The sequence below is a fragment of the Periplaneta americana genome, chromosome 4, assembly GCF_040183065.1.
Source record: "Periplaneta americana isolate PAMFEO1 chromosome 4, P.americana_PAMFEO1_priV1, whole genome shotgun sequence".
Classification (NCBI taxonomy): domain Eukaryota; kingdom Metazoa; phylum Arthropoda; class Insecta; order Blattodea; family Blattidae; genus Periplaneta; species Periplaneta americana.
Window position 1 is genome coordinate 37,563,528 of NC_091120.1, and position 18,095 is coordinate 37,581,622.

The 18,095-nt window shown below is 35.1% G+C and overlaps 1 protein-coding gene across 1 annotated transcript in view; it reads right to left on the reverse strand.

Moving 5' to 3' along the window:
* LOC138697714 (uncharacterized) overlaps positions 1-13,333 on the reverse strand; it is a 142,257-nt gene extending 128,924 nt beyond the window's left edge. Inside the window, exon 1 of the mRNA XM_069823194.1 lies at positions 12,126-13,333. Coding sequence (XP_069679295.1) covers positions 12,126-12,981 — 856 coding nt within the window. The 5' untranslated portion in view covers positions 12,982-13,333. The remainder of the gene's footprint in view (positions 1-12,125) is intronic.
* Between the last annotated feature and the right edge of the window lie 4,762 nt (positions 13,334-18,095).

An 18,095-nucleotide genomic window follows, 5' to 3' on the forward strand; every position in this document is an offset into this window, starting at 1 on the left:
TACCGTTAGTCCGCGAAAGAATAAGTGTGGCGGTACTAAATCACATTCTTGTGACTCAGTCGCATTGCCTCAGGTAGTGATAGGTTAATGTTCTGTCACAAAGGAGCAGCGTTCGAGGAATTCGAAAGCCAAGTTCTTGGCTACAACCCCGGATATTTGTCATATTATCTCCATGTTATACTTCACGCTGAGAAAAACTTACTGTACATGATAGAAGCACTCCTGTACGTATAAATACTGAATTGCTTCAAAGATTTCATACTCTCAACTCATTAGATTTTCTTTTTGACGCGGAGAATTTTTCTCTACCAGGATTGACCACGAGATCTAGGATAATTATAAGCAGGCTTCTGGGCACAGAAACGCACGAAGTTCAGAACGCATGGACGATAGTGTTCTATTGGTCGAGTGGAGTGGGAGATGAAGAGCGCCATTACTTCGTGTCTCAACATGTAAACAGTCCGTCACAGTACGGCACAAAATATATTTCACCCTGTACAGATGCAGTATATACAGTACATTCCTAGTGTAGACAATAAATGTCTGTGATTAAAGTATTAACGTGAGTTGTAACCTTCAATCAGATGTCCCTACGCCAAAGCCTGTTACGCGTACCACAGCCAAACAGCAATACAAACAACGGTAATGCACATTACGGACTCACCTGTGTTGTTGCAGTCGAGTGACTGCACACGGGTCATGACGTCATTTATACTCCGTGTACTCTAAACTGGTTACTCTATGTCCCTAGGCCGAAGCCTAGTCATAACAAAGGATTACATATGAAATGCAAAAAAGCAACCGAACAGTGTTGCTAAAACATTAAATAATTTCTAAAACAGACTTGCGTTGTTTGGAAGTGACTGAGAGCCATTATGAAACCTTCTGTGAACTGATATTAACAAATAAATCAATTGGAGCATTTTTAAGTTGTTTTGGTGGTTTTTCTTCTATAAATTTTATGCATTTTGTTAATATTTTGGCTAAATTTCAATGGTGCATGTCAATTTTCTAAGCCACCAATGTGTTTTTATTTATTTATTTATAAAAGATTTGTAATTTTTTGTATTTTATACGTTTTGATATCTGAAGAATCCAAAAAAAGAAAAAAAAACAAATACTATAGTTCAGAAAATAGGCGTCTTCCTAGCGGACATCTCCCTCTTTTGTAATATGACTTAGGCCTATTAAGTTGTTTACATAATTTCTAACATGTACAGGGACATCATTTTATTTTTACTTCAATTTTTATTGTACCTGAGTTTTTGAATGTACTTCACTCCCACCCCTTCTACTAATGAAGTTCAACCGTCCTCCACACAGATCCAAGACTGCATATACAGCCATAGTAGCCTTACGGTCATAGTAAACAGTACGTTCCAAAAATATGTTCGCGTTTTCCAGTGACAAAAGAGCTTTCAATATTGAATCATTTTCGCACAGGTAGGCCTACTGTCGTCCATTTGCCTCTTTTATTCGCCAGCTAGTGGCTGGGCTGTTTTAGCTCTTTTCTGAGAACATTAATTTTTGTTAGGGATTGGACGTCTGCGTAATATTATACGACTGTTTAAAATAACTTAAGTAAAAGGGCCTCGTTAAGTAATTAACTGTCACGTGATTTCTTCCCTTTCTACGACCTTATGACATAACCACTTGGACGGACAGTAGATAGCATGTCTGAGTAATTTTATCTGAGTGAAGATTGAATTTACAGTACGTAAGGTACACTTTTATAGAATAGGTATAGAATTATTTCAACATGAGTTACTAGTACGAAAGACGAAACTGGTAATTGGAATTAGATACAATAGTCTATAGTGCGATAATATGCACATTAGAACTGAAGCCTGTATCGAAATGAACGGCCACCATTTTCAAAAATGTGTTTAAATATCCATATTATGATTATTTTTCAATTTAACTTCATTCTCTATATTGTACGCTAATGTGCTGTAGACAGTATAATATACACTGCATAATGAATACGTCCACATGGACAGCTCAGTTCGTGAGTAAAAACACTCATTGTTAATACTGTACTGTATTTTGATTAAACAAAAACCTAATGAAAATTATGGAACTCAAAAACGCGATATTTCTTAGTTTACGTAAATGGATGAACTACTTTTCTTCCCTCCTATACCTAGTGAAGTGATTTGTTTGTATATTACGCCAGTATCATCGAACTCCAGTCGTGGAAGGGGTAGCAAACGACGTTGATCCAGAGGTATAGCCAGTTTAATATTAAAAATGTTAGTAAAAACAAAATGATGTCCCTGTATAAGTAACAGATGTAAATCTCCCATTTTTTCTATTATTGGAAATACAAATAAATTAATATATAGGGAGCTAACTCTATTTATAAGCGGTATAATTAAATAATTCATTTTAGTTATATTATAAAGGGGAGAGAAGTCCGCTATGATGCCTATACGGGTGGAAGTGAAATAGTCTTGCAGATTTCCATAGTTCATGTTGTATGTAACAAAAAACTAAAATGCCATATTGGTGGAAAGTTCAAAGTTTTTTTTTTTCAGAAAAAATATTTTTGTCCCAAATGTTTAACAATCTCTTACTCGGTAATTAATTGGAGTGGGATCGTGACTTTTGCCCATATCGATGGGAAATCTAATGAAGAATAATATCCTTCAGGCTTATTTCGGGGGGCAAAGGCTAACTGGGATTTCCCGGTCAAAAACCCTGATATAACTGATATTTAACCGTTGCGGTGAATTCCGGTGAAGTCCGGAGGGCCTAATAAGTAAACTCCACACTCCTCACCTCCACACTGGGGCCCTCTGGGATCTTTTTAAGATGCCAAAGAAAGAGTGGTGTGTGGAAAGCAACGGGAAGCTACTGCTTTTATCTTTCCCAAGAAAAACTGCAAACATGGCATGATGAGTCTTTCCACGGTAAAAGATTCCGGACGTAAACTATCCGCCCCATTCATGAAGATGGGGTTAATGATCTCAAATAATGCTGTTGGCACTCTGAGCCACTTTTGCATTGACTGCCTTCAGTCGTACTCCAGGTTTCTTTGAAGTGTGTCTATTTGTATACGATACAGTTTAGTCCTCTGAGTATCTTAACTAGATTAAACACTTTTATATGATGTTTATCAAAGTAATTAACATCAGACAAACAAACGTTAGTCTTCTTAAGTTGAAGTTAAGGCTTTAAGTCAATGTAAATCATCCCTTAACTACAGCCTACCGGCCAGAGTTGTTTGAAACGAAACAGACAAGAAGGTGCTCTATTCGCCTTTATTTTTATTGACGACTTATCAATTCAAATATATAGAAAATGAAAAGAATATCTAGTTTTTCTTTCTCTTCAATTATGTCAACGTAAGTACTCTACAGTTAAGGTAGGTATACCTGACATGGCCATGCTAAGGTTTGAGAATTTTTCTAGCCGCCACTTTGAAAAAAATTTAACCACTTTTTTCTTACTCGTTCTCAGTCTAATGGACTTTCTTAAAACAATTTCCTTTTCCTATAAAAATAGCCTTAATTGTCCAAAAAGTCCCAAATTCCAAAAGTCTACCTAGTGGCCATATCAGGAACATGTGCACATGATATGGCCACCTTGTTCCATGTTCTACAAATCGTGATTATTTTCAGTTTGATAGCGCAGTTGTGCTAAAATTAAATAATTTTGGTGTAAAATGAATAAAAATGACACTTAATAATCTTTTTTATAATTCAAAAGTGTAGTCAAAACAGGTTTTTGCATAAAAAAATTACTTGTTTTTCTTAAAATACAAAATTTTTGCGTAATCCCAGCTATAAGGCATGTAAATTTGTCAGGTGAAAAAATAAAAGTGAAATGAACTTGATATGGCCATGGTGCATTTGATATGGTCATATCAGGAGCAGGTAAGCTTTCACGAAAATCGTTTGATTATGAACAACTCGTAAAAGATACGCCATCAACTACAACACCAATCAACAGAACATTAAAAACTGGATGGAGTACGTTGGTTTTCATTAAACAAGTGTTTGAAAAACATGCATAAAACAAAGGAGACTTACCAGAGAAAAATAAGAAAAGGTTACATGAAAACCGCAAAACAGGCAACTGACGCCATACTGCTCAACCTGACTGGATGGAAAACGATCAAGTGACATACCAGGATGCCCTTTCACTGGATGCTGCTGCAATTTAGCGGATTGTTTGGTTAACTAACTCACAATAGGTAGGTGGCCATATCAGGAACATGGCCATAACAGGAGCAGCCACCTTATGTACAAAACTGTGAAACAGTACCATTATTTGATTTTATGTCTGAGTAACCATTTATTTATTTATACAAGCACACGTACTGTATTTGTAAAAATAAAAAAAAATAAAAAACATACGTACCGGTATTCTAAGAATGGTATTAAAATATATTTCTGCACGATCGTGTTTTCTGTTGTATTTACAGCTATTGTTGTTAGGCCTTGAAAGTTAGATTAACCCACAGAAATTTGTTGCTAGAGAAACCATTCTTCATAACATAAAATGAGCTGTGCTCAGGTGCTGTGTTGCAATCAACTCACATTGTGAAGTGGCTTGAAATTAGGGGTTTCTTAAATTAAATTTACACGAAAACCGTCCACACTATTGAAATACGCCAGAGAGATAAATTATTCTTCATTATGCAAAACTGTTCTTCATTAGTTTTCCTGTCGATATGGACAACAATCAGAATCCTAACAATAGTTGCCGAATAAAAGGTTGTTAAACATTTGAGAACTTTCCACCAATATTATATTATACAGGGACATCATTTTATTTTTACTAACATTTTTAATATTAATCTGGCTATACCTTTAGAGAACCGGAAACACAGATTGCTACCCCCTTTCACGACTGTAGTTCGATGATACTGGCGTAAAACACAAACAAATCACTCTACTAATAATAGGAGGGAAGAAAAGTAGTTCATCCATTTACGTAAACTAGGAAATATCGCGATTTTGAGTTCGATAATTTTCATTAAGTTTTTGTTTAATCTTAATACAGTACTGTATTAAGAATAAGTGTTTTTACTCACGAACTGAGTTAGCCATGCGAACGTATTCATTATGCAGTGTATATTATACAGTTTACAAAAGATTAGCGTACAATATAGAGAATAAAGTTAAATTGAAAAATAATCATAATATGGATAGTTAAACACATTTTTTTAAAATGGTGGCATTTCATTTCGATACAGACTTCAGTTCTTTTATGCATATTATCGCACTATAGACTATTGCATCTAATTCCAATTCCCAGTTTCGTCCTTCGTACTAGTAACTCATGTTGAAATAATTATGTACCTGTGCTATGAAAGAGTACCTTACGTACTGTAAATTCAATCTTCACTTCTGTCCGACCCGTACAGATAAAATTACTCAGACATGCTATCTTCTGTACGTCCAAGTGGTTATGCCGCAGGGTGGAAATCACGTGACAGTTTTTTTTTTTTTAAGCAATATACATTTTGGTGAGGCGGCTTCACATTAAATGTGACAGTTATTTACTTAACGAGGCCCTTTTATTTAAGTTATTTTAAACAGTTGTATAATATTACGTAAACCTCCCATTCCTAACAGAAATTAATGTTTTCAGAAAAGAGCTAAGAAAGCTCTGCTTTTACAGAGGGACGAACAGAAGCAGGTGGAGGAAATAGGGATGCGACGTAGGCAAACGGACAGTACCGAAAATATGATTCAATATTGAAAGCTCTTTCGTCACTGGAAAACGCGAACATATTTCTGGAACGTACTATACTAACTCAGTGCTGTTTACTATATACGGTCTTGGATCTGTGTGTAGAGGACAGTTGAAACTTCATTAGTAGAAGGGATGTGAGTGAAGTACATTCAAAAACTCAGGTACAATAAAAATTGAAGTAAAAATAAAATGATGTCCCTGTAGTTTTTGTTACATACAACATGAGTTATTCGTTGTAAAAATCTGCAAGGCTATTATTCAAAGTGACCAAACGCAGAACTCTAGTTGTCACATGACCTCCACATTGGCCAAGGAAGCATTTGTACACCCGAAGAGCATGAACAAGTTTATTTTTCCTTTAAACCCATAGGCCTATTTACTTTACGGAATTTTTATCAATATCAAAGCACAGAAGAGATTTCTAGTCCACGGGCTACGAAATAATCAGCTGCCATGTACAAGCTGCGGAGCCAGCCGAGAGCACAGGTTAAAAAATCAGTACAGCAATTACTGGAAGATCTTGGAAAGCTGAGCTACCAATGAACTTCACCGACGAAAGCAGAAAGAAAGAAAGAAAGAAAGAAAGAAAGAAAGAACACATGAATACAACTCAATCCTGTAACGAGCTGTTATCGAATATACCATCTCTTTGTCAATAGTGAGTATAACTGACATTAAATGACCTCGCAGGAAGTATATACCGAAAAATGAATTTCACCTTTTTCATTACACGTTTGATTTCTGGGTCAGAGATATATACAAAAAGCTTTACAATCTAAAAAAAATGAAATATTTATAAACGAAATGTTTTTAGTGCCGTTCCAACAAACAAAAGATGTTCTCTTTTGTTATCCAAAGCAACGAATTCGAATACATTCTGATACAATAGCTGCGAGTGGAAATATGAATCCATATGTTTTATAGTCCCTTGTGTAAGCCACAAATATTCTGCGGTGGGGATTATCTCGTGTAACACTGTTATTACATACGAAATATATTGCTTTTCTGCGCAGTAACAGAATGAAATAAAAGGATAATAAAACAAAAATAACAATTAATTTATTATCATTATTATCAACGTCGTCGTCATCGTCATCATCGTCATCATCATCATCATCATCATCATCATCATCATCATCATCATCATCATCATCAATGAATGCAGGATAATTTCCCTAGGCATTACAATAAATATTTATTGAATAATAATAATAATAATAATAATAATAATAATAATAATAATAATAATAATTTATCATTACTATTACTATTGTTATTGATAAAGAGTGGATTACTCTTTCACAGGATAGGGACCGATTTTTATTTTACTTTAGTAGGTCATTTTACGACGCTTCATCAACATCTTAGGTTATTTAGCGTCTGAATGAGATGAAGGTGATAATGCCGGTGAAATGAGTCCGGGATCCAGCACCGAAAGTTACCCACCATTTACTCATATTGGGTTGAGGGAAAATCCCGGAAAAAAAACCTCAACCAGGTAACTTGTCCCGACCGGGAATCGAACCCGGGCCACCTGGTTTCGGGGCCAGACACGCTAACCGTTACTTCACAGTTGTGGACATAGGGACCGATGGCGGGCTTATGTGCGGGCGGCAATGAACCTTCGGGTTCTTTAAAAGCCATCTGTAAGTAAGTAAGTTTTAAGTATTATTATTATTATTATTATTATTATTATTATTATTATTATTATTATTATATGATGCTAGGGACTGGATTGATCTTGTTCAGAACAGGGACCGATGGCATGTTTGTGTGTGAGCAGCAATATACCTCCGGGTTCTATAAAGGCCTTTTGTAAGTAAGTAAATTGCAAAATTGTTCTTTGTTAGCCTTACAATAGCAGATTGGAACAGCTTACCTACGGCAGTCTTTCAGGGTGGTCCTCTCAAAATCAATACATTTAAGGAAAGGTTGAAAAAATTGGGCTGAGATTTAATAGTAATGCAGGTGCAGTGTAATTATCTAAGTTCTATCCTGTAATGAAATAAGATGATACCTATTTAATTAATTAAAGTGACTTGTAATTACTTAAGTTGACAATAGTTGTGTCAACGGGTTAATATAAATTCTTATAAGTTTGGTTTACTTTCGCTTAGGTACCAGGTACCATGAATTTATTGTCATAGCCTTTTTATTGTGAATTTTATTTAATATTCGTATTTCTTTTCATTTCTATTATTATTTTATTACATTCCATTTTTTTATATTCTACCTTACGTTTTCCATATTAACCATTTGTAATAAATGAGTTGCTTTTACTATATTCCAATGTATTTTACTTCCTTTTTTCTATTATTGTATTATTTTCATGTTGTTTAGTGTCGATTTTATTATGCTATTATTATTATTATTATTATCATTATTATTATTATTATTATTATATTTTTGTAATATGTTAGTATTCTAGTCTTTAACTTTTTGTTAAATTTTAACTGCTTGTATACTTTGTGACCTGGTAGAGTGTAAGCGAAGGCCCTATGGCCTTAACTCTGCCAGTATAAATAAAGAATTATTATTATTATTATTATTATTATTATTATTATTATTATTATTATTATTATTATTCTTATAGTAGATGTTATTTATGACATAGTCTTTATTTATAGTCCTAGGTTTATTTATAGTTACAATTAATTTTACGTCTAATTTATCTATGTTATTTTATTACTGTAATTATGGTAAGTTTATTCCTGTAATTATTGTAACGTTATTGTATATTATATATCACTGCCACCGGATGTATACCCAATTCCAGTGTTAAGTGAAGGTCCTTGACTTCCTTCAGACTAAGTAAACACTAACCCCTTCTACTAGCTAGAACTATACTGCTGCGAAGAACGCTCCCCACCCCCTAAAACATCAGTGAATGGACTGTACAGCCAATAGGAAATGAATATACGTCGTCACTACCGTCGGCTGGGGGACAAACGCACAGACTAAAGATGCCTATCCTGATACAGCTACTTTATCGAACCTTAGTTATGAATAATGTATAACGAAGATAAGTAAATTGGATGCAAAATAAACATTCTTTCCCTAGTCGTGTGAATTAGGCTCTGCTTGAATTCGACATACAAGCAAACATTCTGAGGAGGGGGGCAGGTAAAAAAGTTAATTTTGTTTCTTCCACCATGTTAATAATGTCAAAAGAAGTGCTTATACAAATTTTGGTCACTCGACTGCAATTACGAGGCCGTCCAGAAGTAATTTTCCCTGGAGCCGTTTAGAGAGAAAAAAAGCACAACTGCATAGAAAGATTTATTGAAATAAATACAGCAATTGTTGCGCAATTTGTCAATATATCCCCCTTTGAATTGAGACATCTGTCATACCATGGGATCAATTTTTGTATCATTGTGTCGTAGAAGTCAGCCGCCTGGGATCGGAACCAGCGTTTGGCACCCGTCTGCAGCTCTCTGTCGATCCTAGGATATGACAAAATATGTCTCAATTCCGGTGGGGAATATGTTGAAAAATAGCTCAATAATTGCTGTGACTATTCTTATGAATTTTTTTAATGAAATTATGTTTTCTTTCTGTTAACGGTTCCTGGCGAACTTGTTTTTTACGGCCCTCGTAATTGCGGTCGAGTGGCCAAAATTTGTACAATCACTTCTTTTGACATTATTAACATGGTGAAAAAAATTGACTTTTTTATCTGCCCCCATCAGAATGTTTGCTTGTTAGACAAAATCACGCTACAAGACAGCTGTCATTTTTATTGTGTCTATTGCTGTGAATTAAAGTGGTGTAAATTTGACCATAAAATTAAATCTTATCAGCTCTATTTGTGATTTAAAATAATATAGTATATTTAAAAAATGGAAAAAAAATAATTAACTTTAAAGATATGAGCATCTGAAATCATCCCCCTTTGGCAAACTAGGGAAAGAGACAAATAGCGAATCTGCACTGAAGGTATACAAAGTGGACCGTAGGTAAAGTCTTTCATTTCTGGGGCTTATTCTTAGAGATATTTCAAACAACAGATTTTAATACAATTTTGCTTCCTTTTCGAGATAAAATTATTTTATATAAAATATTTCATAGTGTGTTTTGGGAAAGCCGCGGATTTAATTCCCAATGTTCATAGTCAGTTTAAGAGAACAGTGCATTGCAATGATAAATAATTGAAAGAATTTTAGTTTTGTCTTTTAAATGTGAAGAATGTTGATCCGAACAAATGCCACTCTGAAAAATTCCTTTGCAGAACTAAAAGTTACATTTGTCCGGATAAAATTTCTGCAAATTTTATGAACAAAACTACAACTCTTTCAATCATTTATTATGATAAAAATACTCTGCTCTCTTAAGGGGAGGTAGAGGTGAAATTTTCGAACAAAATTGAAGAAAAAATGAAAATTTGATTTTTTCCATTTTTATTATCTTTATTTTGATATTCCGATATTAGTTTTTGATTTTGTGCCCTTAAAAGTATGAAATTAAAACCAAGATAACTGTATTACTATATTATTCCCATAATAAACTAATACTTATCATTATTTATATACCTTCTCTGAACATATAAATAAAAAGAAATATTGAAAATTTCTTACAATATGGTGCATGGAGCATTTTATATCAAACGATATAAAGTTTTATAAAATTATTAATATTTACAGAACTATTGTACTTAGAAGTTGAAACTTGGTATGTCCATTACTAATAACATACTTAGTATTCATGATCAATTTCAAACAAATCGGATAAATTTTGTGGATTTTGAAATATTCACCTCTGCCTCCCCTTAAACTGACTAAGCATATTGGGAATTAAGTCAATGGTTTTCCCAAAACATGCTGTGTAAGGTTTCATATAAAATAATTCGTACCTCCAAAAGGAAGCAAAAATGAGGAAACTGTATTAAATTGTCTTTGTTTGTTTGAAATATATAAAAAAACTAACCCCCAGAAATTAATGACATTACTTACGGATCATTCTGTATATAGGACTATTTATATAAGAACTACCCTCTGGCAAAGCAAAACTACTCTCGAACATGGTAAATTAGTTTCTAACACACAAAACCTACCACGTAATATAACAATGGAGTTTATATGAGCAATCCATATTTGTTTTAGCTCTCCTGAAAAAGTAACAATTTGTACTTTCGCTAGTTTTCCTTTTAGTCGAGTTTACTCCACTTTGCTGTAAGGAAAATAGTTTATTTCATAGGAAACATGAAGGAAGTATGCCACTCGATATACCAGCCGTGGCGAAAAGGCCATGGTGCGCCGAGCCACTGTGTAAGCTGCAACGTGCATAGCACCTATGGAGGGAGGCGGACAACCGAAGGGGAAGTTAATGTTTAGGACAAGAAACATAGGACACATTATCACAACCTAAAATTAACTATCTTCAGAATGTCTCTGCGACAAAGTTTCAAAATAAGGAATTATGTCACTTACTGCCAATCGTAGTTGATCACAAAGGTATTTGTCTGTCAGTCGTGATCTAAATTTGATTTTTACTATTTTCATTGTTGAAAATAATTTTTCACAAACGTAAGTTACAGCGAACATGGCTTCAACAGAGCAAGCGAAAGAACGAAGCTTCAAATATTTATTTTTTTCCAAAGATTTGAAAAGTTCAATATCTGTCAAGTCCTTACATTTAGCTTTCATTTAACGTCACATTGTAAATCTGTGAGTTTAAATTGAAAATCTAACCGCATTATTCGTACATCTGCTGTAAAAGAATCGACGTACAGAGATGATAATGATAATAATAATTTTATTTTTATTTTATTTTTATTTTATTTATTTATTTATCTATTTAATGTGCTGTACAACAGCCAGTGGCCAATAATAATAATAATAATAATAATAATAATAATAATAATAATAATAATAATACTTAACCTTTTAATGTTTCATCAGTAACATGTAGTAACTTATAATGCCGTTTTATGTTATACAACCGTTTTCCTAGTAATATTTGTGAACAAATCATACATTTAATATTTTCATCATATTGTAAGCAAAAGAATGCATCCTCCCATCCTACTTGAAACTTTTGTTTTTTATAGAGGTACATGGTTTCGAGAGAGATATTGCGACGATACGCCACTTGCAGGTCCGAGACAAATACAAATAGAACGGAGTTTGACTCCAGTGAGTAAGAGGGTGGGGGTTGTAGGTAGGAAGCGAGAGAAAAGCACTGCGAGCCACAATGTGCTCGTGAGTCACATTTTCGCCGCGGCTGCGATATACGATATAAGGTCTTTCCTAAAAAAAAAATCCTTTCCCCCAAGCAAAAGCTGAACTGTCCCTCCCAATTGGTGAATGGAGTTCGAAGGATAGTCGATAGTTCCCCGTCCCTGTTTATTTAGCCTATACTGTATTTGTTTGAATACTGTCTATACTACTAACAGTTACATTCATAACATTATAACTTACGTTTCTTGAAAAATATTCGTCCTTCGCCGGAATCATCCTTCTTCCGGTTTACTTCTAATTTCAAAAGTGCGCCGCCATCTTCCTCCAGCGCCTTCGGTGAAATCCGCACAACAGCGCCATCAAACAGCATCTCTGGCAGCTGGAGTTCAAGGTCGTGAGTCATGACGAACTTGACACCTTTATCATAAAGGACGTTCGTTAAGCTGTAAAACGAATCGAACGAGCGTTGTTCCGAATCCTCATTGTTCACCACGCGTTGCCCTTCTTCAGATTTACTCAACTCTTCAGTACTATTAGTACTATTATGATGGTGCGAAGCGTTGTTCAGATGTCTATCGTATTTGTTTTCAAACGTATTCTCATTTTTAGTAAACACTAAACTGTCAGTGACTTCAAAATCCCCGTCAGTTGCAATGGAACGATCTAGATATTCAAACACATTTTTCTTAACGCACGTTAAAGTTGTTCTAACACCGCATTCCTTAAACAACCCGTCCCACATCGGATTATCTCCGTACATTTTAAATGTCCTGTTGTTCTTATCTAAGAAAGAAAACATTCTCCCTGAATCAGTCTTGTTTGTGTATGGCAGCCAATGTTTAGTTGAAATAGTAACTAAGGAGTCCACAACTCTGCCCACTATATAACCTCCGAAACTGTTTCCACGAGGATCAGCGATATTGTCTATTTCATAGTCCATTAGGTTTTCTGGTGTTACGTCATTTTCCGATGGAAGAGTATCACCACTTTGATCAGTAGCGTTTACAACACACGCACTTAACAACACATACACACACGCACCTAGAACTACACAGACAGTCCACCTCTGCTCCGTCTTTCTTTTCTTTGACTCCATTTTTGGATGATTTTGAGCACTATTAGATTCGCTGCTTACATTTTACTCCGGCACTGTTGAGGTTAGGTTACAAGACGTTTAGAACACGTGACGACCCGGATCGAATCCTTCATGGAAGCTGCATTTCCGCGACACTGCGCCCCCTCACATTGGCACATTGAACACGTCTGCCTCCGCGGTCGGCCCCAGTACCGACCGGTTCCGTCTGAACGCCTCTCTCGCAACCGATGATGGAGGAACCAGCAGCATCGGCGGCACTGCATGGAATGAGCACAGGTTTTGAGGTTGCCGTTGCTTTTATCGAAGTTGCGCTAGTTGCTTCGAGGAGTTCATTTGCCACGGTCACTCCAAACTCCTCGCAGGTTGCTTGAATGGCTGCCTGGCTGCTTCTGCAATAACATCGCAGCTGAGGGCAACAACGGCACAAGAATGTGTCCTTGTATCTCTCATGGTTCACAAGTTATGGGCAAGTTTACATTTTTGGTGGGCGAAAGACTCAAAAAATCCCTTGCTTAACAATTTTTTTTTTTCGGTCTGTAATTTGTGAATAGACACAACACACATATACAGGGACATCATTTTATTTTTACTTTAATTTTTATTGTACCTGAGTTTTTGAATGTACTTCACTCCCACCCCTTCTACTAATGACGTTCAACCGTCCTCCATACAGATCCAAGACCGCATATACAGTCACAGTAGCCTTACGGTCATAGTAAACAGTACGTTTCAAAAATATGTTTTCCAGTGACGAAAGAGCTTTCAATATTGCATCATTTTCGCACAGGTACTGTCGTCCATTTGCCTACGTCTTACCCCGGTTTCTCCCACCAGCTTTTATTCGCCAGCTAGTAGCTAGGTTGTCTTAGCTCTTTCCTGAGAACATTAATTTCTGTTAGGAATTGGACATCTACGTAATATTATACAACTGTTTAAGATAATTTAAATAAAAGGGCCTCGTTAAGTAATTAACTGTCACGTGATTTCCTCCCTTTCTACAATCCTGCGACATAACCACTTGGACGGAGAGTAGATAGTATGTCTGAGTAATTTGATCTTTTCGGATCGGACAGAAGTGAAGATTGACTTTACAGTACGTAAGGTACTCTTTTATAAATTAGGTACAGAATTAATTCAACATGAGTTACTAGTAAGAAGAACGAAACTGGTAATTGGGATTAGGTACAATAGTCTATAGCGCGATAATATGCACATTAGAACTGAACCTGTATCGAAATGAACGGCCACCATTTTCAAAAATGTGTTTGAATAACAATATTATGATTATTTTTCAATTTAACTTCATTCTCTATATATTGTACGCTAATGTGCTGTAGACAGTATAATATACACTGCATAATGAATACGTCCACATGGACAGCTCAGTTCGTGAGTAAAAACACTCATTGTTAATACAGTACTGTATTTTGATTAAACAAAAACCTAATGAAAATGATCAAACTCAAAAGCGCAATATATCCTAGTTTACGTAAATGGATGAACTACTTTTCTTCCCTCGTATACCTAGTAAAGTGATTTGTTTGTATATTTCGCCAGTATCATCGAACTCCAGTCGTGGAAGGGGGTAGCAAACGGCGTTGTTCCAGAGGTATAGGCAAGTTAATATTAAAAATGTTAGTAAAAATAAAATGATGTCACTGTACTTCTTTAAGTAGCGCTGGATTTCATGTACAGCTGTCAAAAAAAAAAAAAAGTGGCCGCACTCGTGAACAGCGAATATTTTCAAAGTCCACTTCGGGTCGCGGCGATGTTACACGATGCATGTGCTTGTACAATCAGTTCCGGAACTATGAAAGTGTTCCATATCTACGCCTCGTAGACCAGCGGTAGAGTGCTTGTTTAATGATTCAAAGGTCGTGGGTTCGGGCCTTTTTCAAGTTTTCATTTTATTTTTTAATCGTTCTTTAGCGATGTAAATGATATTCAAATTATCATTTATATCCAGTTATCGTTCTTTATGCATATCACGTTATTTATATTTTGTTATCGTTCTTTAGAGATATGAATAAAATTCAGGTCATCATTTGTATTCTGTTATCGTATTATAACGATATGAATAATAATTATTATTGTATCTCCAATGGGGGTTAGCCCTATTTTACATATGTATGTTAGGGCTATAGTTTTATACACAAAAAAGATAAGCATAAAGAGAAATGGAAAAGAAAATTAAATTAGCTTACGCGATGTAAACAAAACATAAACAATCCGTAAATTAGGCATTGCGATTGCAAAACAAATATCAGGTATCAATTTGAAACATACAAAAATATTAACAACACACATACGTAACACTTCTATAACACAAATATGCAGCTTTCCGTACCATACATCATAAATTAATACACAATAGTCACACAAACACAATCAAACTATAATTACGACATTGCGACGGCATCAAGCATCCCATAACTGACTCACATACATAACAAATCAAGCATCCGTTACAACACATACACTTCAACATAGTAACCACACTTTTAAAAGTTACAAATTTGGCTCCAAGAAGAATAAATAGGACACTGTTACTAATTAATATTCTTTTTCAATTTCTTAAATACATCTGTAATAAATCTGTGAAATTCCGATATGAATAATATACACGTTTTTTATATTGTTATCGTTCTTTAGCGATATAGATAATATTCAAGTTATCATTTATATTCTGTTTTCCTTCATTAGCATTATAAAACAATATTCAAGTTATTTATATTGTTATTGTTCTTTCGCAATATATTAATTAAACAAACCGATATTTATCATTTATATAATGTTATCGTTCTTTAGTGATACTGTATAAATAATATTCAAGTTATTTATATTGTAATCGTTCTTTAGCAATATAAATAACATAAATTTAATATTAGGTTTGGAAAAATCCAGTTGCATAATACTGGTATTACTTTTTCTTTTTGTATTATTACATTATACTATCTTGAACCACAATAAAATGAAAAGGAGTAACGAGGAATTGAACCTGAGACGTTGACATCTAAATTCCGACGTTCGTCCGCTGAGCTACGAGAGCAAAAGTGTGGAAACATTTTCGGAAAAATTGGCCCAATCACACTCTAAGATTTTCTGATGATTCGTAGAAGCTAGTCCAGGATGCGGGGGGCAAAGGCTAATTGAGATTCCCCGGTCTCTGACCGGGTCAAACATCCTGATAGAATTAATATTTAACCCTTGCCGTGACTTTCGGTGAAATCCGGAGGGCCCAATTAGTCAAATCCACTCTCCTCATCTCCAGGCTTGGGCCCCCTGGAATTTAATAAGATGCGAAAGAGATAGTGGTGTGCGGAATGCAACGGGATGTTACCGCATTTAGGCCTATCCTTCCCAAGAAAAACTGCAAACATGAACAAAGGAAGCTTTTAATAGAAGAAGAAGGATCTTCTGCGGACCTCTGGAAAAAGAACTAAGGAAGAGACTAGTGAAGTGCTTTGTGTGGAGTGTGGTATTGTATGGAGAAAGAACATGGATATTACGACGAAATGAAGAGAAACGAATTGAAGCATTTGAAATGTGGATGTGGAGAAGAACGGTGCGTGTGAAGTGGACAGACAGAATAAGAAATAAAGTTGTGTTTGAAAAAGTGAGTGAAGGAAGAATGATGCTGAAACTGATTAGAAAGAGAAAAAGGAATTGGTTGGGTCTCTGGTTGAAAATAATAATAGACGACATTAGGATATGTGGATCATATGCGGAGACTAAGAGGAAGGCAGAAAATAGGAAAGATTGGAGATTGCTGGGTTTGCAATGAAAGACCTGCCCATGGACAGAACATTTATGTATGTATGTTCAGAATGCCTGGAATATCGTGTCTAAGAACAGTCGCCATTTGCAAAGACTAGTCAATTCCATGCCTACTCGACTGCAAGATGATCGAGATAAGAGGAAGATAGACTAAATATTGAATTGTGGCTTTTTGTCTTGTTTTTTGAACGCTTAATTGTTTGAATGTTTTAAGGCCGACGCCAGTAAATTTGTTATGTTTATGCCACGAAATATATTTTATTGAGAATAAAATCTTTTTTCTTTCCATTTGCAGCCACAATATCATAATGATAATGATAAAGTCATGGCATAATATATTAATGAACCTGATGTTAATTACTAAAATAATCATAAAAGAGAAAGGAACCATTAAGTCTAGTTTGTCTCTCTCAAAAACAGAACAAAAAAGGACATAAAAAGCACGAAATTGTAGTCGAACGCAGGACCTCATGAATAAGGGGCCTGAACGCTACCATTATGCTATCGAATAACACACAGTATACTTCAATTATAACTGTAGGTATCAGGCAACGTGGTGCAACAACATGTAACATCGCCTGTCTCCGAATTGTAGCGAAGATACACGAAGGGAACTTGGTTTCAGGAGAGCGGCCACTTTTTCTTTTGACAGCTGTACATAAATTAGAAAAGCTTCAAGAGTTTTTTTACTATTGTACATTTTATTTTCCTTAAAAATTAAAAAAATATATATATATTAATATTTATTTATTTAATTTGACAGGATTAAGGCCATAAGATCTTCTCTTCCATCGTACCAGATAGCACATATAAATACAAAAAAGATATACAAACTTATTTAAGGAATCCGGAGGTTCATTGCCGCCCTCATATAAGCCCGCCATTAGTCCCTATCCTCAACAAGATTAATCCAGTCTCTATCCTCCCTCAAATCCATTTTAATATTATCTTCCCATCTATGTCTCGCCCTCCCCAAAGGTATTTTTCCCTCCGCCCTCCCAACTAACACTCTATATGCATTTATGGATTAACCCATACGTGCTACATGTCCAGCTCATCTCAAACGTCTGGATTTAACGTTCCTAATTATGTCAGGTGAAGAATACAATGCGTACAGTTCTGTGTTGTGTAACTTTCTCCATTCTCCTGTAACTTCATCTCTCTTAGCCTCAAATATTTTCCCAAGCACCTTATTCTCAAACACCCTTAATCTATGTTCCTCTCAAATTGAGAGTCCAAGTTTCACAACCATAAAGAACAACCGGTAATATAACTGTTTTATAAATTCTAACTTTCAGATTTTTCGACAGCAGACTGGATGATAAAAGGAATACAAA